Source organism: Budorcas taxicolor, chromosome 18 (assembly GCF_023091745.1).
Source record: "Budorcas taxicolor isolate Tak-1 chromosome 18, Takin1.1, whole genome shotgun sequence".
Lineage (NCBI taxonomy): Eukaryota > Metazoa > Chordata > Mammalia > Artiodactyla > Bovidae > Budorcas > Budorcas taxicolor.
The window spans coordinates 53,133,503-53,160,995 of NC_068927.1; the positions used below are offsets into that span (position 1 = coordinate 53,133,503).

The 27,493-nt window shown below is 54.7% G+C and overlaps 3 protein-coding genes and 1 long non-coding RNA gene across 10 annotated transcripts; 2 read left to right on the forward strand and 2 right to left on the reverse strand.

The window, feature by feature from the left end:
• On the reverse strand, positions 1-8,964 carry ZNF428 (zinc finger protein 428). 7 transcript variants are annotated; one of them, XM_052655744.1, is made up of 4 exons: positions 8,827-8,860; positions 7,340-7,443; positions 5,409-5,633; positions 1-503 (listed from the first exon to the last, which is right to left on the reverse strand). In XM_052655744.1, the coding sequence occupies exons 3-4, from the start codon at positions 5,482-5,484 to the stop codon at positions 1-3; spliced, it is 579 nt and encodes a 192-aa protein (XP_052511704.1). In that variant the 5' UTR covers positions 5,485-5,633; positions 7,340-7,443; positions 8,827-8,860. The 7 variants fall into 7 exon arrangements, with proteins under 7 accessions (XP_052511704.1, XP_052511705.1, XP_052511703.1 ...); XM_052655745.1 differs by lacking the exon at positions 8,827-8,860 and adding an exon at positions 8,114-8,241; XM_052655743.1 differs by lacking the exon at positions 7,340-7,443 and having other exon boundaries at positions 8,827-8,964.
• SRRM5 (serine/arginine repetitive matrix 5) lies at positions 3,440-5,449 on the forward strand. Its single transcript, XM_052655740.1, has one exon. The coding sequence runs from the start codon at positions 3,440-3,442 to the stop codon at positions 5,447-5,449; it is 2,010 nt and encodes a 669-aa protein (XP_052511700.1).
• LOC128063145 (uncharacterized) lies at positions 8,821-14,089 on the forward strand. Its single transcript, XR_008200885.1, has 3 exons — positions 8,821-8,901; positions 11,225-11,384; positions 13,221-14,089. It is a non-coding gene; the product is annotated as an uncharacterized LOC128063145 (long non-coding RNA).
• Positions 12,501-26,695, reverse strand: CADM4 (cell adhesion molecule 4). The gene is made up of 9 exons (XM_052655742.1): positions 26,601-26,695; positions 17,012-17,158; positions 16,560-16,712; positions 16,173-16,307; positions 15,370-15,534; positions 15,151-15,241; positions 14,595-14,767; positions 13,382-13,510; positions 12,501-12,912 (listed from the first exon to the last, which is right to left on the reverse strand). Exons 1-9 carry the CDS (start codon positions 26,662-26,664, stop codon positions 12,803-12,805), a joined length of 1,167 nt encoding a protein of 388 aa, XP_052511702.1. The 5' UTR covers positions 26,665-26,695; the 3' UTR covers positions 12,501-12,802.
• Positions 26,696-27,493: the final 798 nt, after the last annotated feature.

Sequence of the window (27,493 nt, forward strand, 5' to 3'; positions counted from 1 at the left end):
CTACACCTCCCCGCGGGCGTGCAGCATGAAGTGCCCGTGCAGCTCGCCGAGGCTGTCGAAGGAATCCTCGCACTCGGTGCAGTGGTAGGTGCCCTCCTCCTCCTCCTCCTCCTCCTCCTCGTCCCTCCCAGTGGGTCGGCCCTCCCCAGCCCGAGGTGCGGCCCCCTCTTCCTCCCCGAGGGCCCGGGTTTCAGGGGCTGGAGCTTCTTGGGGGGCTACCGCAGGGCAGCAGAGCCGGCAAGGTGGGGTGCCCGGAGGGGCCTCCCCAAGGGGTGAGCGGCCACAGAGCTGGCAGGGCTGGGCTGGGGGGCCGGGAGGCTGGGCCGCACGGGGCGCCCGGCGGGACGGGCCCCCACGGCCCCCGCCCAGGCGCTGCTTCACCTTGTAGCCAGGGTCATATTCAGGATCGTCAGTGGTCTCCTCCTCCTCCTCTTCTTCCTCGTCTTCCTCTTCGGAGTCTGGCTCTGAGAGAGTGTATTCGGAGTCAGAGGAATGCTCGGGGCCTGCAGGGGGTGGTGGGTAAGGAGACAGTGCGTCACAGGACAGAGGGCTATGCCTGGCTGTCCCCTCCAGAAGACCCATGCAGACTCACCGCAGTACTGGGCCCAACCCTGCTCTCCGCACTGATGAACCCCCATCGCACAGAACAGCCCGGAACGCAGGAGGTGCTAGGAATCTGTGCGTTAAGCAAACGCACATCTTTTAAGAACTGCATCTTAGGGGGTTAAAAAGAACAAAGTAGGAGATATAGGAATAATAAAGACAACAGTGACAGTGTCCACTGCTACTTTAAGAACTGTGGGGATTTTTTTGGCTGGATCTTAGTTCCTCAAGCAGGGATCAAACCTGCAATGGAAGCACTGAGTCTTAACCACTATACTACCAGGGTATTCCCAAGAACCTTACTTTTTATAAATACTAACTCAACTAATCTTTACAACAACCCTGAGAGAGCTACTGTTATTATCCCTAAGTGACAAATGGGGAACCGAGGCACGGAGATGCGGCGCTCCACGCCGCATCACTGGCCTCCAGTCACACAGCGAAAAGGGGAAGCTAAATGTGGGCGATGGCCTAGCACGGCTCATTTTAGGGATGCGAACACTTGAGCAGATATTTCATCACATTAAGACACGTATATATACATACTTTGAAATACATGGTTTTATATTAATATATACGCATGAGTGCATGCTCAGGCGCTTAAGTTGTGTCTGTCTCTTTGTGACCCGTGGACTGCAGCCCGCCAGGCTCCTCTGTCCATGGGGCTCTCTAGGCAAGAATACTGGAGAAGGCGGCCATGCCCTCTCCAGGGCATCTTCCTGACCCAGGGATCGAATCACATCTCCTGCACTGTAGGCAGATTCCTTACTGCTGAGCTACTGGGAAGCCCGAGAATACTGGAGTAGGCAGCCTATCCCGTTTCCAGGGGATCTTCCCTACCCAGGGATCGAACCCACGTCTCCTGCACTGCAGGCAGACTCTTTACCGCTGAGCCACCGGGAAGCCCTTTATAAATATAAATATATATAAAAGCCCTTTATATACACATACATATATATATGTATGTATGTATACAAAAAACATCTAGTAAAGTGAGTTAAAATATTTGTAAGAATAGGTGTATTCCTGTGATTTCATGGGTATGAAGGACAGACCTAGGACAAATTTACGTTTAAATAAAGTAAAAAGTGTAAAGTGGATATACAGGGAAGGGCGACGCCAACAGCTGTTATGGGGGGTGTGGGCCCCAGCCCCAGTCAGAGGGAGCCCCTACTGTGGCAGCAGTGGCAGTGTGGGAAATACCGGCTGCTTTAGGAGTGGTGGCCTGAGCCTGCCAAGAACATCTCCTAAGACTGCGACAGCTCAGCCCTTCATCCATGGCCCTCCACCTTAGTTTCCCCCAGCAGCATACGGGGACCCCGTTAAAACTGGGCCAGCCACATTCCTCACATCCCTCGACACCCAGGCCAGACCCCACCTCAGGGCCTTCGCCTCCCTTTCTGCAGATGGACTAAGGCTTGATCCCTCCCTTCCGTCACAGCTCTGCTCAGGTGTCACCTTGGTGAACACCTGGTCAGTGAGTCTGACTGGCAGTCCCTCCCGAGCACCCCCGACGCCCTCCACGCGGCTTTATCCGCCTCCTCAATTTACCGTATGCAACTCCTGCTATGTGGTTTCTGCCTGTCCCTGAGAGCAGGGGCTTTGTCTCATTCACGGCTGTGCCCTAGCATCTAGAACACTTTCCTTGTGCCTGGCATTCAATTTGACAGCCTTTTCTGTGGCTTTCCCATGTGCTGGGAATGTCTCCTGTTAGCCTTTAGGACCTTCCTCTCTGCTGAGGGCACCCCAGATCTCCTGACCCCAGGCAGCCAGTCACTTCTGCTCTCTGGCTGTCCTAGTCCTGAACCCTCGGGGAGGTGCCCATCTGAAGTTCTTCCCCACTGACCAGCGGACAGGCCTGGGCCGACTCACTGCTGGGTCCCCAGCATCACCCGGCTTGGAAGCCCAGGTTATAAACGTCTGGGCCTCTCTGCGGCTCCCTCTCTCTCACTTGTTCCTGCCTCTGTCCTGCTCTCTGTCTGTCACGTAAAGGGCCTTGGCGTGGGCTGGTCCCTCGGCCTGGAACGCTGTTCCCCACTCTGTCTGCCTGGCGACCTCCTACTCATCCTTCAGGTCCCAGCACAGGCTCCGTCCTCTATGAAGTTACCACCCTGATGACTTCAGATGGGGGTCTCTGCCCCCTTCCCTCCACCCTGGCTTCATTTCCCCATTACTGTCCTAAGGGCTGCAGCCATCTGGGCCCCAGAATGTCTCCCCCATCAGGCTAGGAAGCCCTCGGGGCAGGGCTGACTCATCTGGGGCCCTCACAGGCCACGTGGGTGGGGTGAGCAGGGCCGCCCCGCTCTCTCCCCTCCAGGCCTTTGCCTCTGCTCCCCTCCTGCCTGGGACAACCCTTTCCTTCTTGACTAGCAAACTCCTGCTCCTCTTTAAGGCCCCAGCTCCACGTCACCTCCTCTGTGAGGTCTTCCTGGACTGCCCAGGTGGTCAGTGCCTCTCTCGTCTGGGTTCCCCCTACCCACAACATACCCTGACCGCCTGGCCTGGGCAGTGACTGTCTGGGTGTGGAGACTGGAAACTCCTGGAAGGCAGGACCTGGGTCTTACCCCTCTCTGCATCCTCTCCTTATCCTGAGCAAAAGGCAGCCTGAGGAGGCATATGCTGAAGAGCTGTGAAGCACACCTCCAGCTTTGGGCTAGGGCCCCACCCCTCTTTCTCCTCCCACCTCTGACTTCACACCACCCCTCCAGGGTCTTCACTGCCCACTGTGACTTCACGAAGTTGGCTTGAGCAAGGCAATCAGGTAGTGGCTACCTGCGGCTACCAGGTCTTTTGTGTCCACCGTGACTTCCAGCCCACAAGCCCTTCCACGGCCACCATGCCTTCTCCACCTACGAGAGCCCCAAAGCCCAGCACGTCTCCGGCACCCACTGGACCCCCGATGCCTGCAGCGTCTCCCAAGCCTCCCGCCTCCTTGAAGACCCCCAAATCGGCAGCGCCCAACAACCCCTCGGCATCCACCAAACCGTCCACAGCCCCCAACTCGGTCACAAGCCCAAGCAGTTCCAAATCTCCCAAATGGGCGAAGACCAAGACAGCCCCTTCTAACCAGCCCAGCCACAAGTCGCGAGTCCACAGCCAGGCACGCACGCCCAGCAAAGCCAGCACCGACACCCGGGCCAGCACTGACACCAGGGTCAGCAAGACCAGCAAGGCCAGCGGGGTAAGACGCCCCCAGCACCGAGGCACCCGCAGCCGGGGCAGAACTCCCGGCAGAAAGGGAAGCCGCAGCTCCAAGCGGTCAGCCAACAGGGCCAGCACGCCAAGCAGGATAAGAACTCACGGTGCCAGACCAAGCATGCCCAGCAAGGTGAGAACGCCTACTTCCCAGCAAAAACAGGGTAGGGGGAAGAGTTACAGCCGCCCTAGAACCAGCAACCAGGAAAGGAGTGAGAGCCACCCTGGAAGTGTGAGCCGAAAGAAGAGCTACAGCCCCCCAGGAGCCTCTGATATGGGTAAGAGTTCCAGCCCGGCTGCAACCTCCAGCAGGGCAAAGAGTTACAGCCCCACTCGAACTCCCTTAGAGGAGACAGGTTACAGCCAGTCTCCATCATCGTCGCGGAGGGTGAAGAGTTACAGTCAGATGATTACCCCCAGCAGGGAATGGAGTTTCAGCCCGACTGAAGCGTTCAGCAGGGTCGAGAGTTACAACCAGGGTAGTATGCCCAGCCGGCCCCAAAGTCACAGCGGGTCTAGCAGCCCCAGCCGACCCCAAAGTCACAGCCGGTCTAGAACGCCCAGAAGGGCAAGAAGTCACAGTCGGGAGAGGGCCCACAGCAGGGTGAGAAGTCACAGTTGGAAGAGAAATCACAGCAGGGCAAGAAGTCGTACCCGGAAGGGAACTCCCAGTCAGATGGGAAGACAAAGTCAGTCAAGAATCCACAGCAAGGGGAAAAATTATAGCCAATCTAGAACCCCCAGAAAGGAAAGAAGTCACAGCCAGTCTAGAAGTCACAGCAAGGAGAGCGGTTACAGGCGAGCTAGAACCCACAGCAAGGAGAGAGGTCGCATATGGTCTAGAACCCCCAGCAAAGAAAGAGACCACAGCCGATCTAGGACCCCCAGTAAAGAGAGAGACCACAGTCGATCCAGAACCCCCAGCAAGGAGAGATATTACAGCCGATCTAGAACACCCAGAAGAGAGAGAGATCACAGACGATCTCGAACCTCCAGCAGGGGGAGAGATCACAGCCAACCTAGACCCTCCAGCAAGGAGAGAGATCACAGCCAAACTAGAACCTCCAATAAAGAGCGAGATCACAGACGATCTCGAACCTCCAGCAAGGAGAGAGATCACAGCCAAACTAGAACCTCCAGAAAAGAGAGAGATCACAGACGATCTCGAACCTCCAGCAAGGGGAGAGATCACAGCCAACCTAGAACCTCCAATAAAGAGAGAGATCACAGCCAAACTAGAACCCCCAGCAAGGAGAGAGATCACAGCCAAACTAGAACCTCCAGAAAAGAGAGAGATCACAGACGATCTCGAACCTCCAGCAAGGGGAGAGATCATGGCCGATCTAGAACTCCCGGAAAGAAGAGAGACCACAGCCAAACCAGAACGTCCAACCAAGAAAGTGACCCCAACAAGGAGAGCAATTCCAGCCAATCTACAACCCCCACCAGTCTCAGCAGGAAGGGATCCCCTAGCAGAGCACAGAGTCCTAATGGGAAGAGAACACCTAGTGAGACAAGGAACCACTCACAGTCAAGATTTCTTAGCAGAGCCCCAGTCCCAAACCAGGATGATACACAAGCCGACACTACCGCCTCTAAGGCCGTCTCACCTGGAGAAAGGTCCTCATCATCTTCTTCCAAGCTGGCGTAGCCCCCAGTCTCAGCTGGCTCACGGGTCTCTGTCATGGCGGGGGGAGGGGACAGGAGACAGGAGCAGAGCAGAAGCTGGGCAGTGTCCCTCCCTGGCCAGCTTTCCACAGCCACACCTTGGCCACAGGTCCTCTAATGCAGATGTCGGCTCGTAGAGAGGGATGCTGGACAGGGGAAGGAAAGACCTGTGGAGACAATAAATTTTTACATAGCATCTGCCTCCCCAGGACTCAGTGTGCTCAGTGTAGGTAAGGCAGAGATGATCCCAGCTCTGTCCTAGACTGTCTAAAGGGCCTTGACTGCAGGCTCTGTCCCTCTTGTAGGCTTTAATTTCCCCATCTGGTTCTCATTCAATGGGGTGTGAAAGGATAATATTCCAAATTATTTAACTAAGGAGTACTAACATGAGCACCAATCAGGACTGAGAGTGGAACCCAGGCCTCTTGCCAGGCATTAATCCTTTACTTGCTGGGCTCTGGGTAAGCCCGGAGTTGGGAGAAGACTCCAAATTGGCAAGCAGGGGTAGGGATTACTTGGTATACTGGTGATACACCAACCAGTCTAGACGTCATTCTGTATTTGAACAACTAGTATGGCTGCACTTAATTTGTGACTGTCAGCCCTAATTCTTTATCAGTTTATACCCTGGCAAGGGGATATCTAGGTCTGAATCCTAAATCTGCCACATTCTAATTGCACAGCTTCTAGCAAAGGGCCTACTTTCTCTAGTCTATTTCCTCCTAGGTACAAAAAAGTCTTCCAGAGCTTAATTTATGTATTTGTATCCATACTGAGACAGATAATTATCTCTTTTGTACAGATGAGGAAACTGAAGCACAAAGAGGATTAACAAGTGGCCCAAAGTCATACCAAATCGTGGGTGGGTGAACTAGGATTTAAAGCCATGTCATCCTACCTCTGAAAAAATGATCCTTCAGCTGAAAAGATTTTTTGAAAATTTACTAGATTCATTCGTATCAAATGCTGGTATGTGGCAGGTACTCCATTAATGGTGGCTATTACTATCCCCACCCCCAACCCTCTATGAACCCCAGTCATTTCAGACTCTCACCTCTCCCTGTGAACACCAAGATTTTTTACAACTGTGTGCTTAGTCACTCAGTTATGTCCAGCTCTTTATGACCCATGGACTGTAGCACGCCAGGCTCCTCTGTCCATGGGGATTCTCCTGGCAAGAATACTGGAGTGGGTTGCCATATCCTCCTTCAGGGGATCTTCCCAACCCAGGGATCGAACCCAGGTCTCCCGCATTGCGGGCAGATTCTTTACCAGCTGAGCTACCAGGGAAGCCCCTTCTTCACAACTGTGGGGCTTAGTAATCCTGCAATTGCTGTCTAGTATGGGCTCCTTCCCGACTCTCTGCCTGGAGAACTCTTAATCTCTCTCTGAACCCACCTCAAATACAAGAACCTCTGTACTTCTCCCCAGCCAAACACCACCTCTGCCTCTTTGAAAACGCCTTCTGACTCCTCCACTTTCTCTCCCTCTTCTTCAATACTACACACATACACATGGCACTTCTTTTGTCTCTCACTGTGCTTCTTGACAGCAGAGTGCCAGGCTGAGCAAATTATGAAGGGGCTGGCAGCCTCAGCTGCACCTCTTACATGCCAAGACCCGTGCTGGGTATTGGGTAATATGGTGGAAAATACATGATCCCTTCAAAGCCTAAGGGGACATGTTTAATGCTGGGGACTAAAGAGAAAAAGATTAGGATTGAAGCCTGGAGGAGGCTGAGGCATGGTAAAGCTGGCATCAGTGGCAGGTGAGCTTTCTAAAGACACCTGGATTGGGCTTTAAGGACAGAAAAGTTAAAGTGAAGTCGCTCAGTCGTGTCCGACTCTTTGTGACCCCATGGATGGTAGCCTACCAGGCTCCGCAGTCCATGGGATTTTCCAGGCAAAAATACTGGAGTGGGCTGCTATTTCCTTCTCCACGGGATCTTCCCAAACCCAGGGATTGAACCCGCGTCTCCTGCATTGCAGACAGAAAGAATTCATAAATGGCAGAGAAGAGTTCTTATAATACTCCATTGCCTATAGTGTTAGCCACTCAGTCATGTCCTAACTCTTTGCTACCCCGTGGACTATAGCCCACTATACTCCTCTGTCCATGGAATTCTCCAGGCAAGAATACTGGAGTGGATTGCCATTTTCTTCTCCAGGGGATCTTCCCAACCCAGGAATTGAACCTGGATGTCCTGCATTGCAGGCAGATTTTTTTTTTTACCATCTGAGCCACCAGGGAAGCCCATTGCCTATAGGGCCCCATTTAATTTGGGAATTCTACTTCATGCCAGGATAGGTTGCCAGATTTAGTAAATAAAAATATACAACACCCAGTTAAATTTCAATTTCAGATAAACCGATGGTCTTTTAGAAATGTACATCTCAAATATTGCATGGAACACAGGTATATTAATCAATTCTTTCTTGTTTATCTGAAATTCAAATCTAACCAGGTGGTCTATATTTTAACTGGCAACCATACACCAGGGACAATCAGAACTTCCTATGGGATTACCAGGAGACATTGCTCAGCAGTCCTGCCTACCCATCCCCAAGCCCACAGCACACTAAGCCCCTTCCAGAGTATTCCAGATGTCAGATGGAAACATTCCTTGGTGTCCAAGTCCCATTCCTACAATGAATATGGGGGCCAGACTGGCTTCCACGATCTTCAGTTCAGTTCAGTTCAGTCGCTCAGTCGTGTCCGACTCTTTGCGACCCCATGAATCGCAGCACGCCAGGCCTCCCTGTCCATCACCACGATCTTAGAGAGGAATAAATGAGACTCCCTCACTACCATAACACAGTGCCGGAGACCCCACAATGTCCAACTTCCAAGACGCCAAGCGTGAACATAATGGGCACCCGTTCCCACAATGCTAGGGAGAGGAAGCAAGAGCAAAACCTTAGGACTATAAGGACCAGTGCCCACAGTGCCCTGCTACTGCAATTTCTCCCAGGATGCCTTCGGCCTGTAACGACCACCTTCCAAGGCGCTCTTCGTCAAAGCACTCCAAGCTTCCAGGACGCTCAGCGTAAGGCGTGTGACAAAAGAGACGGTTCCCCGCAAGAAGCTAGCATAATCCCAGAATGCTCCAGACCCATTAACGACTAGTAGCCAGACTCCCACAATGCTTTAGGGCAGGGCGTCCGGTTTTCCCAGGATGCCCCCAGAGCAGCACAGAGCCGCGTGGGGGGAGAAAAGGGAGCCTGGGTCTCGCTTTTGAGTCATCACAGCCCAAGACCGCTGCCGACTCCTCGGTGACGGGAGCCGTCACTCCCATCATGCAGCGCTGCCGTAGTGCCCGCTTCCCAGCATGCCCCGCGCACCTCCATCCCGGACACTCACCGGCGCTGGCGGCCACAGTTCTGGCTCGGCGGCAGCGGCTGCACGCCCAGGCTCTGCGCCTGCGCCGCAAGTGGGGTAGGAGGGAGTGCGAGGGGCGTGAAGAGCCTAGGGCGCTTGCGCGACGAGATAGACCATTCCTGTCGCAGAGTGGGAAAGGGGGCTCTCTGGGTCGGGCCATCGATGAGGCTCGCGCAGGGGGTTCCGGGCTTTGCCCCTAGCTGTCCGAGTTTACTTGGTACAGTCCGCAACCGGACCGAACAAGAAACGGCAAGGCTCGCGCGTGCATGAGCGCTCGCATGAACGTGCCTACGGATAATAGGAGGCTCCGAGAGTGGGGTGGGGGTGCCAGCTCGGCCCGGATCCTGGACCTGAGGCCTGCTCATTTGCATAATCTTAGCGCGGGACAATGGGAGGCCTAGGGCGCTGGAGGGGTTGATTTGCATATTCCCCTGAGGGGCCATACTCCAGAGCGCAGAGATTAGCATATGCGGGGCGTACTCGGGTGGGCATGGGGGGGCGGGGTGGCTACTGACTAGCGCGTGCGCAGAGGGACTGCGGACTAGCGCGAAGCGGGCATCCTCGGTGTAATTGGGATCTGTTTGTATTCGGTGTCTGGGTACAAGGGACGGGACCCTTACCAATCCTCACAACCCTCCCTTCCCACAAGCAGGATAAACATTTATTGTTCTCTTGTGCTAGAGGGCACTATGGTTTCCGCAGCGAGCATAGCCAGCATCTATGCTGCTGGCCTCCCAATCAAAGGAAGGAGATTCACATATAATCAGGACCACAACTGAGTGCTTAGACTTGGGATGAGTAGAGCAGAGGAAGCTGTGGGAGTCACAGGAGGCGCATGCCCCAGGGAGTCTTTGGCACAGGGAAGAGCAAGGACAAAGGCCTAGAGGCAAATTTTTTAAAAAGTTGAATGGTTTGAGGAAGTGAAAGCAGTTTAGTATGCCTGGAACACTAGGAGGGGAAGTTCCTCCAGGTGAAGTTAAGAGCTCAGACTTAACTTAGATGAGAGTATAGGAAGCTATTGCAGCATTCTTAGTCTGCCTGGAAATGACTCACTTTCCAATTGAAAACTCTCCAATGAGATCCCATTACACCTGGAAAGAAAATCAAAGGCTTTATCAGGTCCCTGGGGCTTCCCTAGTGGCTCAGACGGTAAAGAATCTGCATGCAATGCAGGAGACCTGGGTTCGATCCCAAGGTCAGGAAGATCCCCTGGAGAAGGGAATGAAAACCCACTCCAGTATTGGTGCCTAGAGAATTCCAGGGACAGAGGAGCCTGGTGGGCTTCAGTCCATAGCATCGCAAACAGTCGGATGGACTGAGCCACTAACACTCACTTCTCTGGTAGCTCAGCTGGTAAAGAATCCACCTACAATGCAGGAGACCCCGGTTCGATTCCTGGGTCGGGAAGATTCCCTGGAGAAGGAATAGGCAACCCACTCCAGTATTCTTGGGCTTCCCTGGTGGCTCAGCTGGTAAAGAATCTGCCTGCAATGTGGGAGACCTGGGTTTGATCCGTGGGTTGGGAAGAATCCCTGGAGTAGAAATGGCTGGAGAAGTCCATGGAGTGGGGTCTCAAAGAGTCTGACAGGACTGAGCAACTTTCACTTTTCAGGGGCTATACACCTGGTCTAACCCCACTCACCTCTGACTTCACCCCCATCCCCTCCTCTATCCACTGGGGTGCTGTCTACCTGAGCCTTACCATCTTAGGCACTTAACGTTGCTGTTCCCTTTGCCTGAAAATGCTTTCTCTTCTGATCTTCGAATAACTGTTTGCTCATCATTCATATCCTGGCAGAGGTGTCAGTCTGAGAGGTTTTCTCTGATGTTTCTGAGATAGCACCTCCAGATTGACTCTAGAGGAGGGGGTTATGAATAAATCAGGATTGGCTCTCAGAGCCAGTGAGATGATTGTTGAAGCTGGGATTGACAGATGCACGGGGCTTTATTGTCCTGTTCCACTTTTGTATGTTTGATGTTTTCTATAGTAAGAAGTTAAAAGAAAATAGTACCCCATATCCCCTTACTCTGCCTTTTATCTTAATAGCCCTTGTGTGTGTGTGTGTGTGTGTGCGTGTGTGCGTGTGTGTGTGTGTGCGCGCGCGCTCAGTCATGTTCAACTCTTTGCCACCCTCTTTGACTGTAACCCCACCAGGCTTCTCTGTCCATGGAAGTTTCCAGGCAAGACTACTAGAGTGGGTTGCCATTACCTACTCCAGGGGATCTTCCCGACCCAGATATCTAACCCTCACCTCTGGGCGTCTCCTGCAGGCAGATTCTTTACCATTGCGCCACCTAGGAAACCCAACAGTACTTATGGCACTCTGAAATTGAGTTTTGTTTGTTTTGCTTCCTTGCTGTAATGTTTTCCTCATAAAAGGAAAGAAGGCAAGAATGGAGTCACTCTTTTCCACTTTGGATGCTCAGTGCCTAGAACAGGATCAAGTCTGCGGTCAGCACTAAGCTGTCTGGAACACCTAGCTTTTGCCTGTTTTATTCACCGTGGCATCTCCAGCCCTTTGAGCAGCACCTTGTACAAAGTAAGGTTAATATATTTTTTACTTGAAAATAAAAATCACTTGTTTAAAATTTAGATGAATGAATGAGGGGCCAGGAATGCCAGGCTCAGGAGCTTTGACTTGGTCTAGAGGTGAACAGAGAGCTAGGGAAAGATTTTTGAGCTAGCAGGGACAGGTTTTGACAGGGCAAAATGTGAGTAATTGAAAGGTCCTCTGGAGACTGATGTCAGGGGTGGGGATAAGGCAGGGGGTGTCCAGGCAATTGGGTGGGGACAGGGTAGCTCAGTGCGTACTGAAAGGACAAGACTACTTTTTGGCTGAAAGACTGACCAGAAAAAAACCCAGGTTTCTTGGGAGGGTGGAGGTGTCCTTGGAGATGTAAGGACCTTTTCCTGACCTATACAGTCCACCAGCAATCATCACCCTCCCTCCCCCTCCCTTAGTTCAGCACCCCTCCCAACATGGTGCAGGTCTGGGCAGAGGGACAGACACACAGCCACCCCAAAAGCTTGTTCTCTCCTCAGTTTAATGGTGGTTAGTGGGATTGCCAAACCCCCTCCCCGGTCCCCTCCCCGCCCCGTACAAAATGTGTTTTGTTTTTTTTTTAAACAAGAAAAAGGGGGCAAAAGCCAGGAATGGGGGGGAGGGGGTGCAATCTGATATTTTCATACAGATTTTTTATTTTTTTAATATATTATATATAAAACCATAGAGAGCAATGCACCCTCCCCCCAGACTCCTTTCCCCCTCCCTGGGGGGCCTGGAGGAGAGATGGGGAAGGCCCCCCCAGGAGTGGGTGGACAGAGAGACAAAGATGGATGGGACAGATGTGGGGGGAGGGGGGAAGGGGAGGAGAGCCCAAGAGCTGGGGAAAGGGGACTGGAGCAAAGTTGGGGCTGTCTCCCTCACCGCCCCCATCAAAGTTATGACACAAAGACACAGAATCCCTGTTTCCACGCCCTCCCCCCACCCTTACCCCCACCGTGCAAACATGGCTTTGCAAAGAGGTGCCCAGAGCTCTGTGGAACTCCTACAATGGCTGGCATGGGGTCTGGGACCCCCAAAGAAATCTCTGTTCCCCTTCCCTGCCCACCCCACCCTTCCCAGAATCTGACCCCTCCCCACAAGACCTGGGACTGCAGCCTAGGGGCCTTGGCCTTCCCCCAGTTATCTTACCCCAACCCAATTCCTACCGCCCTCCCTGGACTTAGGGGTCTGGGCCTTTGGCCCTTTCCCCCCCCATTGGGGGACCCAGATCTCTGGGCCCTTGCTTCTGGCCCTTGTAGAGACCCAGGCAGCCAACACCCCTATCCCTGTCCAAGCGTCTGAGGTGTTAGTGGTGGGGGGAGAAGCCCACCATCCCAGACTCTGGTAAATGTCTTTGCAGCTGGCAGTGGGGTGGACCCCAGCCCAGGCCCAGGCCTGGGATGGAGGTGGGGTCAGATGAAGAATTCTTCTTTCCTCTTGTGTCCATCGCTGCCATTGAGAAAGGCTTCTCTCGCTTCTCCCTGCTCATCCAAGCCACTGGCCTCATGGGTCAGATAGGAGCCTGAGGGGTGACAGACCCCCCCCCGGCAGAGGCCACAGATACGTGTGGACCCAGGAGTTGGACGGGGAGGCAGACAAAACATCAGATGAAGAGGGAGAGATGGAACATACAGGGAGAGTCAAGTCCAGGGAAGAGCAAAACAGGGGCAGAGAAAGAGAGAAAAGCAGAATTAGGAGTACTTCACAAGTCCACTGAAACCCTCATCCGTTCTCTAGGTAGTATCTCCTTGCGCCGCTCCCACGAATTCGCCAATTAGGAATTCAAACGTAAACGTCCTTTATTCAGCTCCAACCCTTCACCCCTTTTAGGATACTGGACCGAAAGACCCTCCCCTTTCGGGATCTGGGCCTCAAGTTTCCAATCCTGGATCTACGCCCTCCCTCTGTCGAATCGGGTTCTAGGCCACACCCTCTTCTGGACGCCACAACCAACCACACCCGTCGCTGAATTTGACCCCGCCCCCACTCACCCTTCTGCCGTACCGAGCACCAGACCATGCCCACCAGCACACAGATGATCAGAAACACCAGTAGCGCCAGGATGCCGCCCACAATGGCGTAGGGCACCGACGTCTGAGCCTCTACCACCGCACCAGGGTCTGCCAGAGGGACAGGGCGCAGGCCCAGGTCATCAGAGGACGGTCCCAGCCCGGGCCCATAGCTGGCAATGTCTTAAACCATACTGCAGCCACGTCCAACCGCGCCCCCTTACATGCCACGCCTCGCAAATTACCGCCACCTGGTGGGCCCTTCCCCTGGCGCTTCCCCCCCTCCCCCCAATTAGCAATAATTGCGCCTCGGAAAAACCTCATTGGCTATGACACTGCCACTGAGCAAAGCTCCTGGAGCCATTCTTGATGTTCCACTTCTTCAAGGAATGCGTGTTGGTTTGTACACTGGCCTGACTTGGCCCCCAGTCCTTTCGCTAATACCTACCTGCCTCCTCCCCCAACTTCATTCCCCAGAGAACAGAAATAGCACATCGTTTTTCTTTGACTTCCGACCTAAATCCCTTCCCAACTTGTTTAAAACGCTCCAGGTATTTAAACCGCTGATCTAGGGCCCAGCCACTCCAAAATTCCTGCCGCACCGTCACAGGAGCTAAACACATAACACGTGTTATTTCTTTGTGCTAGCGACCTCCAACTGCTTTCTATATTTAGCTCATAATTTTTACAACAACCCTATGAGGTAGGTGCTGTTGTTTATTTCCACTTTACCGATGAGGAAATGAAGTGAAGTCGCTCAGTCGTGTCCAACTCTTTGCGACCCCATGGACTGTAGCCCACCAGGCTCCTCCGTCCATGGGATTCTCCAAGCAAGAATACTGGAGTGGGTTACCATTTCCTTCTCCAGGGTATCTTCCCGACCCAGGGACAAAACCCAGGTCTCCCGCATTGCGGGCAGACGCTTTAACCTCTGAGCCATTTGGTAACAGAGGCACAAAGTTACCTGCAACAGGACGCTGCAGAACTGAATCTGAACCCAGACAATCGGTCTGGTCCCAGAACTAGAAGAACTCTGTGGGCTTTTGACTCCCCGGAATCATTCTTTGCATAGGTCGACGCCTCAAACACCTTCCAATCCATCCTGCCTGTTCCCAAGGCCCAGTCCCACCCAGGACGGGGAGGAGACCCCCCCGAGGCCTCGTCCTTACGCTGAGCCCTGACCCCAGGTCCTCACCGTAGACCACGAGCACATAGAGCGCCCTCGCGTGGCCGTGCTTGTTCGACGCCTCGCAGGTGTAGGTGCCATTATCCGCGGATACCAGGCCGGGCAGCGTAAGCGTCTCCCCGACTGCCTCCGCCCGCTCTGGCAAAGACTCATTACCGCGGTTCCAGCGGATCTGGTTTGGCCTGGGCGGGGATATAATGACAGTTAGGGACGCAGGTGTCAGCACCCAATTCTGACGTCTCAGAAATACAGATAGGCGACATCTCCAAATAAGAGAATCCTTACTAGACCTTTCCTTCCTTGAAAACCAAGAGTCCCGGGGCCAACTTCCACCCATCAGCAGGATCTCAGGAATCCTAGCCCCTCACCCCCACCCCCAGCCCCTTCCACCCTGAGAATCCAGGAGACTGGGGACCCACAGCCTCCTTCCTCATCATCTGGCCCCAGATCCCTTCTTTCTCAGGATTCAGAAGGCTGGGTCTCAGCCCCCTCTGTTCTTCCAGCTTCAGGTGTCCGGGTCACCTATTCTCCACAGGACCCAGGAGTCTCGGACCCCAAAGCTCACCTGGGGTTCCCCGTCACAGCACACGTCAGCACCAGTGTGTCTCCCTCCCTCACCACAGCTTGGGAGGCATGGATCCGGGCCGTGGGGGAGTCTGTGGGCAGGAGTGAGATGGGAGAGTGGTTATCTGGGTTATGTAGCACTAGGAGTTCTCCTGGGGGCAGGTGGCAGGCGCATCGGAACCCTCCTTCCCCGCCGGGCACTGGCCTGCCAGGCACTTACACTGCACGTCCAGCACGTACTGCGTCTGCTTGCTGTGTCCGGAGGGTAGCGCCTGGTTCTGCGCCTCGCAGGTGACGATACCGCCATCGTCCTTGCGGTCTACACGAAACCGCACTGTGCTTGCCACGCTCCAGACCTTGCCATTTTCCTGGCCGCTGGTCACTCCTGCCAAGCCCCGCCCAGAAACTGTCAAGGTAGGGCTATGGCTCCGCCCACTGAAGGCACACCCTCCCACCCGGCCAATCCCAAAGCAGGCTATTTACCAAGCTCCACCCCTTACCCACAGCCTCGCCTCTAGTCCTCTAAACCACGCCCCTATCCAAACCAGGCCCACAGCCCCATGTCTCTTCCCCACATCTCGATCTTTCACCCCACGCCCTCTCAACTAACAATTCATTTAATAAGTATACACTGAGTGGTGGTTTACTCGCTAAGTCATGTCCGACTCTTGCGACCCCATGGACTGTTAGCCCGTCAGACTCTGTCCATGGAATTTTCCAGGCGAGAATAATGGAGTAGGTTGCCATTTCCTTCTCCAGATCTTCCCAACCCAGGGATTGAACCCGGGTCTCCTGAGCTGTAGGCTGTCTCCTGCGTTGCAGGCAAATTCTTTACCGACTGAGCCACCAGGGAAGCCCAATATATTGAGTAGCAGTGTCCGCCAAACCCATGCACTCTTCCTCAAGCTCCATCCATATATAAACCAGCCTTTCCCAAGCCACACCTCCTGGAACTCCTCCCTAAAGTCCCGCCCTTCGCAGGCGCCTCTCCAGCCCACTCCCATTCCCGCTCCCAGGTTATACCTTTCAGTTCCTTTCGGTCCCGGTACCAGCGCAGGATGGCAGCAGGGCGGGACCGTGGAACAAGACAGCTGAGCTCCACCTCGCCGCCCTCCACCGCCTGTTCCCGGACCTCCACTATAGGATTCTCCGGGGCCACTGCCACAGGGAGAAGGGGACAAGAGGGAGGTCAAGACAGGGACCAAGGTGGGCTCAGAGTAACGAAACTGCAGGATTCCAGTGAACCGGAGGAACAAAGGGTCAAACACAGAGGCAAGAGGTCAGGGAAACCGGCCATATTTACTGGGAGCAGATGTCCAGGAGGTTAAAACAGCCAGGGTCAAGTCCCAGGATAAGGGATGAGCAAAGGAGAAAGGGGACAGGATGGATCTGAGGAGGGGAGGCCGTTACCCAGTACAGTGAGCGTGGCAATCTGGTGGTGGGTGTCCTCTGTGTAGAGCTGGCAGAAGTAGCCCCCCTCGTCCTCCAGGCGAGCATCTGAGAGCCGGATCCGTACCCGGCGAGGGGAGAACTCCTCAAGCTGGAAACGCTCATCCTTCAGGGCTAAAGAGTGAAGAGGCGGGAGTGAACTTGGGGACTCCGTAGCTCAGAAGTCCCACCTTTCTTCCAGGAGCTTAGAGTTCGGCCCTCTCTTTTCTCCAACCACACCCAGGTGTCTCAGGTGCCCACCTAGTCACTTTCCTGGGTACCCAGAATGTTTCAGGCCCTCTCACCCGACCAGGAGTCCAGGCCCCAGCCCCCTCCTCCCTCAGATCCAGGAGACCAGAGTCTCAGCTCTGTCTTCAGTCAGTCCCCAGCCCTCTCCTCTTCCAAGACTCAGGCTCTGGACCCCCAGCACGCACCACGGGTACCATTGAAGAAGAGGGTCTGCCGGGCGGGGTTCTGAATGACAACTATGGATCCATCATACTGGTGCAGTCGGCAGGTTATCTCGGCCACCCCACCCTCAGCCACTGTCACATTCTCCGTCTGTACTTCCTGTCCTGCCCCTGGACCAGTAGACAGAGAAACAGGATAAGAGACTCATTGAGGGGTACAATCCAGTCTTTGCTCTCTCCCTCCGGTCCTCACCCATCCAAACTTCCAATACCTCTCCTTCCCCTCTCATGCAGTTCAGTACACCCAACATTTCCTGTGGGCTGGAATCCAGGAGAAGGATAAAACCTGCCCCCTGTTCTAGAAGAGCTGCAATCAAGAGCCAGTGGATCTAAGGAGTAGGTGGGTGGGGCAGCACAGGTCACACTGGGAGCTCAGAGGAAGTGGAGACTAAGACCACCCAGGGAGATGAGTGGTCAGAGAAGATTCTAGAAGAAAGCTCCATCGGATACACATTTTCAAGAGTGAGCAATCCACGGGGTATGGGAAACTGTTGTGTGTTCACCAAACCCCATCTTTCACACCTGAGCACATGTTTTAACTTGTCTGCAGAGATGGGTGAGATATTCTTCTCATCCCTATAGATGTTAAGCTTGCTGCTCTTCCTGTTTCGGGTGTTGTTGGTTTTTAAGGCTGTGTAGCACAGCTTGTGGGGTCTTAGTTCCCCAAACAGGGACTGAACCCCTACCCCCTGCAGCGGAAGTGCAGAGCCTTAACCACAGCCGTTGAACCACCAGGGAAATTCCTGCTGCTCTTCCCGTTAATGGAGCATTCTGACCCTGTGAATCTGGGAAGGGCTTGGAACTTGCTTTGATCAACAGAATTTGCTAGAAGTGATATTGAATGAGTTCTGGAGCCTAGATCTCAAGAGATCTCACAGCTTCCACACATGCCCTTTTGCTGCTCTAACACTGTTAGGTGAAGATGCCTGGGCCAGCCTGCTTGAGGATGAGAGACCACACGGAGAGAGAGAAGCCCAGCCAAAAGCCAGCACCAAATGCCAGCCACGGGAATCAGGCCATTCTGGACTATCCAGCCCCTGTGGCACCAACAGGTGACTGCAGCCACATGAGTGACCCCAGTTGAGACCAAGAGAAGAAGTACCCAACTGACTCCCAGAGTCATGAGCAAAGAACATAATTGCTGTTCAAAGCCACAATGTTTGGGAGGATGTCTTAACATGGCTAAAGTTAGCTGGTACAACACACTGAAGTGCAAGTCACTCAGTCAGTCATGTCCGACTCTTTGGGACCCCATGGCCTGTATAGAATTGAATTCTCCAGGCCAGAATACTGGAGTGGGTAGCGGTACCCACTCACTCCAGGGGATCCTCCCAACCCAGGGATCAAACCCAGGTCTCCCACATTGCAGGCAGATTCTTTACCAGCTGAGCCTCCAGGGAAGCCCTCAAGGGACAACACACTATTAGGCTACATTTCCGAGGATCCCTTGTGCTTACATGGGGGCCCATGACTGACTTCTGGCCACAGGCTGTAGGCAGAAGAGAGAAACACCTCCTCCAGCCTGGTTCATCTCACCCATAATCCTTCATGCTGGCGGAATGGAGAGGACTCCTAGGAGCCCAGAGGAGAAAGGATTGTGAGCTGGAAGGAGTCTGGGGCCCTGACTTTCTGCCCCGGGTTACCTGCTTGCACAGGATTGTAGCAGGAGCGAGAAATACATTTTTTTGGTTAAGCCATTGAGATTTCAGGGCTGTTGTTACAGCAGTTAACTTACCTCGATTAATCCATCAGAGGAATGAAGTAAGGGATTAGTAAGGGGGTGTTTCCAGCCAAGTAAACAGTGCAGAGTAAAGCTCAAAGCTGAGATTAATCATCAGCAGCATCATCAATGTCACTGTCATCTTCAAAATAACAATAACCATCATAGCTACTGTTGATTAGGCAATTTCTGTTCCAGGCTTTGTGCTAAGGGCATTACCTATATAATTTCCATTTAATCATCACAATACCTGAATAAGGGAGGCACTATTATCAATCCCCAGGTGTTTTTTTTCTTTTTCCAGTTCTCATTTTTCAGATGAGAAAATTTGTTCCAGAGCAAGAAAATGACTTGGCCAAGGTCACAGCCTGAGAGTGGCAGAGGCAGGATCTGCCTCAAGGTCTCCCAATTCTGTATCCTGCACCCACATCCACTCCTGGTTGTCTGGGTGAAAGGTGTCCAGCATTGGTGAGGACTGTGGCATGTGCTTGTGAAGGGTCTCAGCCAAGCTACAAGACAAGCTTTTATCCTGAAGACCAGGAACTGAAGCAGGAAAGAGCCATGATCAGATTTTATTATTCACTTTTCTTTTTTTTTGGCCATGCCATGTAGCACATGGGATCTTAGTTCCTTGACCAGGGATCAAACTCATACCCCCTGCACTGGAAGCAGGGAGTCTTAATCACCAGACCACCAGGGAAGTCCCTGGTTATTCACCTTTAAATTCTGGATAACTATTTTTTCGTATCTCTTACATTCCGTCTCATTCATTCATTTGTGCTTCAGGGAGGTTTTCAGGGGCTGGGTGCCCAGCGATGAGTCAGATGAGCTCCCTGTCCTGGAAGACCTTCAAGATTTATGGGGAGGTAGACATAAATCACTGTAAAATCCCATGAGAAGTGTTTCAGTCCCTGTAAGAGGGACAGGTAACCGGATTTGGGGGCTGAAGGGTGGAAAAGATTAATTCCGGAGGGAGGGGGGTTGGTGGAAAGCAGAGACAGTTAGCTTCCTAGTCAGTATACACTCTTCTCTTTCTCTTTAATAAAAGAATGCTGATTGTATTTTATGGTTGCCCTGTGCTGTGCTCATCAGCTAAGTCATGTTCGACTCCTTGCGACCCCACACCATGGACTGTCCAGCCCACCAGGCTCCTCAGTCCATGGAATTTTCCAGACTAGAAATACTGGGGTGGGTTGCCATTTCCTCCTCCAGGTGATATTCCTGACCCAGGGATCGAACCCACATCTCCTGTGTCTCCTGCATTGGCTGGTAGATTCTTTACCACCTAGCCACCCGGGTAGCCCTTACGGTTACCGTACATCCAGCAGAAAGAGAAATTTCCCAGACTCCCTTGCAGCTAAGTGAGGCAATGTGATAAAGTTTTGTCTGACTAGATATCAGGAAAAGTGCCATGTGATCGTTTGAGGGGACTTCTGTTTTTAAATTTTGCTATGCCAAGTCTTAGTTGTAGCATGTCAACTCTTAGTTGTGACACGTGGGATCTAGCTCCCTGACCAGGAATCAAACCCAGGTTCCCTGCATCAGGAGCACGGAGTCTCAGCCACTGGATCACCATGGAAGTTGAAGGGGACTTCTTAAAGAAAGGGGACAAGTCCTTTTTCCACCTGGTCACCTTTGTGCTGCCTGAAACTAGGATGTGATGGAGTTCGGGAACTGAGACCTGGAAGATGCCTGGGTCTCTGGTGATGATGTGGAATTGTCATAAAAGCCTTGGATACCAACTTCCGGCTTCTTTTATCTTTGAATACAATATTTGGTCAATTTAAGCCCCTCTTAGAGTTATCTTGAGAAGGGGATGACAGAGGATGAGATGGCTGGATGGCATCACCGACTCAATGGACATGAGTTTGAGTGAACTCCGGGAGTTGGTGATGGACAGGGAGGCCTGGCGTGCTGCGATTCATGGGGTCGCAAAGAGTTGGACACGACTGAGCGACTGAACTGAACTGAACTGCAGGTTTATCTAGCACTTTCCTGAATAGCAGTCTTAATATGTCCCATCCTGGCACCAAACATTCTCCTTCCCATGTTTTCTCAGTCTCAGTAAATATCACAACCTGGTTGCTCATGCCAAAACACCTAAACATCATCCACGTTGTCACCCTTTCCCTCACCTCTAACACCCACTCCATCAGCAAGATCTACCCATTCTTCTTGTAAAATACATCCCAAACCTGTTTTCCTTTGCCACATCATCCAGTGACACTATCTCTGACCTGGTCCTTCAAGAGCTACTCGTGAGTCTCCCTACTTCCACACCTGCCTCCCCGCAAGGCCAGTCTTAACACATCAGCTGGATAGTTGCAGTGCGTGGGCTTTCCCTGTGGTGGAGCACAGGCTCAGTAGTCACAGCTCATGGGCTTAGTTGCCCCGAGGCATGTGGGACCTTCACTTGGACCAGGGATCAGACCCAGACCTGCATTGGGAGCATGGACCACCATTAGCCACTGGACCACCAGGGAAGTCCCCAGAACTCTTTCTATTTTATCCCCACTGTTGGTCGTCCATCCCCCATTACTCGAATATACACCCCATGAAGGCAGGATTGTAATCTCTCGGGTTTGTTGCTGCACCCTGGTGCGTGGATGTGTGCTTGGCCCTTGATAAACATCTGGGGAGACAGATGCCTGAATCGCTCGTGCTAGGCATTTCAGCCTCACGACAACTTTGTGACATGGCATTATTCTCATGTTAAACACTTAGGTTGATCCCAGCTGGACCACTTGCCATCTGTGTGACCTGGGACAAATGGCTTAACCTTCCTGAGCCTCAGATGCCCCGTCTGTAAGGTGGGGATGATGCCAGGGCCTGATTCACAAGAATCAGCCCAGAACCTGAGGCTCAGGGAGCCCTCTACACTGCTGTTATTACAACCTCCAGAAACATGCTTATTCCTGTGAAAACTGAACTGGCCTGTTTGCACATCCGGGCACTTTTTGAAAAAAAACATCTTGAAGGCTATCCATGGATCCTGGTCCTCAGGACTAGCCCAAGGGCTAGCCCCCCATTTTACAGATGCGGAGAATGAGGCTCAGGGGCCCCAGGCCAGTCAGTGGCAAAAACTCAACATCTCTTGGGTGCCCTCAGGACCTCTGGGTCTGCACCGCCCCCAAACATATCCCCTGCTCTCTGCTTGAGGGAGCACATGGGGTAAGGGTGGGGGGCTTTTGTTTTATTCCCTCCCCCTCCTGAGGAGTCAGTAACCAACAGTGTCTGTGCCTGGAATATTAATGTCCCAGGAGCTTTTGTTTCGGGGTTGGGGGGTGGTGAGGCAGGACTTTCTGGTCAGCGAGGGGTTGAGCTTTGGTGACTAGGGCACTGGCCCTTTAAACTGCCTGGAAAAAAGGGACTAGGGAGGGTTTGGGAAAGAGTGGCTGAGCAGGTGATGTGTAGAGACCCAGAATCCAACACTCTCCTCCTTTAGACCCAGGAATCCAGCCCCACAACTGCCTCCTCTCCCTGGATCCAGGAGTCCCGGTTCCTAGCTTACTTCTCCATCAGGATCAGGAATCTGGGTTCTCAGCATCTCCCAAATCCAGAAGTCGCAAGCCCCCAGCCTTCTCCCTGAGGATTCTGGGCCCTCACCCTCCTCTTCCTTCAGGAACCAGGGGTCCAGACTACACAGCTGGTGGATGTTTCCACGGAGACTAAAGGGAGTGGGGGGAGCACTTCCTGGGTCCTGAGTCAGCGAATACCCAAGGGAGTCTCAAGGTCACAGTTCCGGGAAGGTCACAGCCTCCCCCTTCATATCCTCTCCCCAGGGGGCTCATGCATCCTGTCTCCTCTCCCCCCATCCTCCCCTAGGGAGGTGGTACATCCCTGCGTCCTGACTGAACCCCCCCTCAGCCCCCCACCAATGGCGGAGTCCGAACATCCTCACACAAAGCATCAATTCTTCCTCAGCTCAGCCTTGTGAAGGCGCCTGTATTCGCAGGACCTAGGCATCAGGGTCCCAGCCCCTCCTCCCTCAGAAACCTGGAGTGGGACCCCCGCCCAGGACTTCCTCTCTCAGGACTCAGGAGTCTGCACCTGCACCCCACCCTCCGTCAAGACCCAGGACTCTGGGATCCCGGTGCTCTTCTCCCTCTGGACCCAGGAGTTCAAGCCCCCCAGCCCCCTCCTCCCTCAGACCCAGAGTCCAAGACCCCAGCCCCTCCTCACCCTAACACGGAACCCCCTAGACTTCTGTTCCCTCAGACCCAGGACTCTAGGCCCCCAGCTCCAGGATCTCCTGGGAACTTTTGGCTCCAGGGCCACAGCCATCAGCCCCCCAGAACCACAGCCCTGTCTCCCCAGCCCTCTTGTCCCCCTCCAGTCTGTGAGGCAAGCATCAGGTGGGGGCGTTGGGGTGAGTCAGCAGCCTCGTATACAAAGTTCCCCCTGTGGCCCCCACGTTCCTGGGATATTCAAAACTCCCTGGATTCCGGGCCTTGAGCCCAGTCAGGGGGTGGGGGAGTCCTCCGGAGGTTCCCCCTGGGTGTGGGGTCAGGGGAAGAATTCCTGCTCCGGGAAGGGTGCACTGAGCCCTCGCTGTCTTCTCTTCCACCCCCAGCGCCCTCTATATTCACCCCCATCCAGAAGAACCCGGCCTCTGCAGCCGCCCTCTTGCCCCACTGGGTGTCTGCTGAGGCGCCTCCGTGCCTGGTTCCTAGAGGACCTAGGGGCCTGGGGTCCGCACAGGCCGGAACCAGTGGGTGCTCGGGTCGTGGTGCCACAGGCCACTGGGCGCTGGCGAGTCTGGGCCCCCCACCCCCACCCCACCCAGAGAGAGAAAGCTGCCTTTGTGTTCCCCAAGATGGGGACAGGCCAGGCTCGCACGACATTAACCCACCCCAGGCCCCAGCCCTGCTGCGTCTAAGGTCTTGGAATCCCTCGCGGAACCTGACCCCCTGCTCTGGGGACGCAGGCATCTGGCTCATGAGTGGGTGGGGGCCAGAGGCAGAACCCTGCTTCTCAGAGTGGCCTGCCCAAACTTTAGGAGGCAGGGAAGAGTCAGTCCCTGGGGAGGGAAACATTATTCGGGATTAACAAACTCTCCCTCCATCAGGCACCCCCCCACCCCCCACCCCACTCTTAATAGCCTCTCCATCTTTTCTTTGGATCTGGAGGTCTGTTTCCCGTGCTCCCTTCTGGGCCATCCAGTGCCTGGCCTGTGGGTCTGTTTCTGCCTTCCTGCATCTCTGGGCAGGCAACCCATCCCTCTCTCAATCCCTCTCGCCCGCCCACCCTGGACCCTTCTTTCTGTTGGCATACATCTCATCATCGTTTTCTGATATTCCCGGTAGATGAGGGAGCCAGGGAGAAAAGAATACATTTTTGAAAGCGTGTAAATGAACCCCAGCTGCTGTCCCCACTTCTGCTGGCTGGGCAGGGTGAGAGGGGACGGGGAGTGACCAAGAGGGGAAGGTGGGGACCATGGACACCTCCAAGAATCCGGTGGCCAAAGCCATTCAGAAATAGCCAATGAAAAGGAAAGCAGGGAGGGCCCCCTGGGATCAGATATTTCAGCTGCCTAGCCCACACTTTACAGAAGGGGAAGTGAGGCTCAGAGGGGGATGGGGAAGGGGCTGACCCAGAACTACACCTGTGAGCCCCGGTTCCAGAGTGCTTCCCATGACACCTAGCTCTCTCCCAACTGGTAAAGTCCCCCGTCATTTCATCTAGAGAAAGTTTACAGAAGGGATTAAGGCACCAGGAAGCAGAGACTTTAAAACCACAGGAGGGACAAGCCTGGAGAGCTCCTTCCCAGAAGTGCTGGCGAAAAGATTCTCAAACTGGGGAGTTGGTCCTCTTAGGCAGTATTCTGATTCTGAGAACCCAAACTCCCACGATTCTAGACCTCAGAGGTGTCAAGATTCGGGATCTCAGAGAGGTAAAGGTTTCAGAATTTTGAAGGTGTCAGGAGGCTAGAATGCAAACGCCAGCGAGGTTCTAGAATTTTAAAGGTGTCAAGAGTCTAAAGATTTTGAGCTTCTGGAAGCCAGTGGTTCTAAAACACCCTCAGGTTTTCTGTTCACTGGATTTATTGGTTCTAGGAGTCCATGAGCTGGCTTAACAAAGAAAGAAAGAGAAGCAAAAGTGGATGGAGACGTAGCTTAAGTACTAAAGTGCTCATCAGGGAAATTGTGGCTTGTCTGCCACAACGAAAGGACGTAATGGTGAAAGTTCTGAAGCAATGACAGAAGCCTGCAGAAGACAGCAAGCTGGAGGGTGACAGGCCCACTCTCAGCCCATCACTCTGCCCTGAGGAGAGGGCAAGCACACTTTGGCTCAGCTCTGGAGTGGGGAAGATGTCACTGCACCCAGCTTGCCAGAAACCCCTTCGGGTGTCCAAGCTGGAGTTCCTTTCCTTTCAGGTCACCGAGTTCAACGCCCTCACTTTACAGAAAGGGAAACTGAGGCCCCGAGAGAGAAGGGTGCTTGCCATTGGCTACGCTGGCAAATGGCACGAGCCAGAATTTAAACCCAGGCAGGCTCCCAACCCTGTGCCATCTGGTCACAGCTCCCAAATTTCTACAGGACATCCAGCCCTCCCACTCCGGCTCAGCTACCTCCCTGTTATCCGTTCCCCCCCCCCCCGACCCCAAGTGGCTTTTCCCACCGGGGAGGGGGTGACCGATAGCAGGTACCCGGCACACACAATGTGAAAGTCTGAGTGTGGGGGTGACATTTCCTGACCTTGTCCTGTGTCTCAGGGTCACCCTGTCTTGAAGGACTCCAGCTTTTCACAGTGTGTGGTAAGGGTACGTGGAGGGCTCCCTGGATGTCCTGGAGGGGGCTTCTCTGTAGATAGTGGTCTGGGTGTGTGAATGGGTGGGGAGGGGCAGCGTTTGGAAGGCATCTGTTGGATCCACGTGTGTGCCCACATGCCAAGGTTCCCCACACACTTCACACACACACACACACACACACACACACACGCACACATTTCCCTCCAGGGCCCTTCAGGATGCCCTGCCTGACTCAGTTCCTCTCCAGGGGCACAGAGGGACAGAGACATGCAGAAATGAAGGATGGTGATGGGGAAGCCCAGGATGGAGGATGTGACAGTAGATAGGGGAGGCAAAGGGACAGGGGACAGGGACACAGGGGGACAGACAGACAGGAGAGAGTGGGGAATGGGGGGAGACAGATGACAGGGAGGGCTAGAGAACCAGGAATGACAGAAGAGAAAGGACAAGGGAACGGGGCAGATGGGGGACAGAGAAGCAGAGGTGACAAGAGACGAGGCAGAAATACAGGCGCACAGAGGAGGGAATGGAAAGGCTGCTGGGGGGCGGGCAAAGTGGCCCAGTGAAAAGGGACGGAGACCAAGGGACAGAGGTGGGGGACAAAGACCGGCTAGAGAGCCGGGGGACAGGGAGGCAAGGAGAAAGGGGGACAGGCAGAGGGACGGGCAGTCTTGGAGACAGAGGGACAGAGGACGAGGGTAGGGGCAACAAGGAGAGAGACTGAGGGACTCAGAGGCGGGCGGACAGAGGGCCGCAGGGACCGGACAGGACAGGGGGGCCGCCTCGAGAAGGCCGGCTCGTGGCTGGAGGGGGGTCTCGGGCCCTTTGTCCCTGCCGCGATCAGGGCCTGTGCGGGGTTGGGGGGGCTGCGGCACGGTGGCCGGGCCTGCGCCCCCTCCCCCGCTCGCGGCTCCCGGCTCGCGGCTCCCGGCCCGCGCTGCGCTTTGTCCCGGGGAGGGGGGCCCGGCCCGGCCCCGCGCGCATTGTTCGGCCTCTGCGGCCCGGCGACCGCCCGGCTGTCACCGCGGCGCGCCCCCCGCCCCGCCCCGGCCAGCCGGCCGACCCCGGCCCCCGACCCTACCTGGCCCCGCCGCGGCCGCCCACAGCAGCAGCAGCGGCCACTGGAAGCGCCGGGCCCGGCCCATGGTGCCGCCGCCGCCGCCGCCGCCGCTCGCTCCCGGCCCGGCACCTGCACCGCCCGCGCCGCCCGCCCCGCCCCCCGCGCCCCGCCCCCTGCCCGCCCGGGGGCGGGGCTCCGAGGCCGGGGCGGGGCCGGCGCGGGGGCGGGGGCGGGGAGACGCGGAGAGGCCCCGGGCAACGCGGGAGAGGGCACCTCCAGAGGATGCGGGGAGTCGGAAGAGGGGATGAGCCCGAGAGCTCGGGGGCCCGGGGGCGGGGGCAAGAAGGGGGCGTGTGCCGGGGGTCCCGCGGCCAGAGAGTGCGGGCGCTGGGTGAGGGCAGAAGTGGTGGGCGATGATGCGGAGGGGAGCGCGGGCAGGTGCTGTGAGGGGCAGCGTGTCGTAGGAAAGGCGAGCGTGCTGTTGCAAGGATGCGCCAAGGTGCGGGTGGGTGCGGAGGGGAGGGAGTGGAGTCAGGATGTGTGTGAGGCTGTGAGCGTCCAGGGAGAGGGAGTTTGGTGGGGAAAGTGAGTGGGAGAAGTGTTCCCCGGACAGGTGGAGGTATTCCGTGGGTGAAGGTGAAGCGGGGTGCACATATTCCAGAGGGGAAGTGAACGTATTCTAGACGGGGAGTGAAGGTGAAGGTGTGAGCATGGAGTGGGTAATAGGAAAGGTGACAGTGAGAGGTAGTCTGTGGACAGGTGAGTGTGAGGTTGAGAGTGTCATGTGACAGGCTGTGACCTGAGCCACTTTGAGAGGGAAGGCAACAGCCTGGTATCTGGGCAGGTCCAGGACCTCCCAGGGCAGGGCTAGGCTGGGCTGGGGTCAGGTCTCACCCTTCCCCCGGTCCTCACCC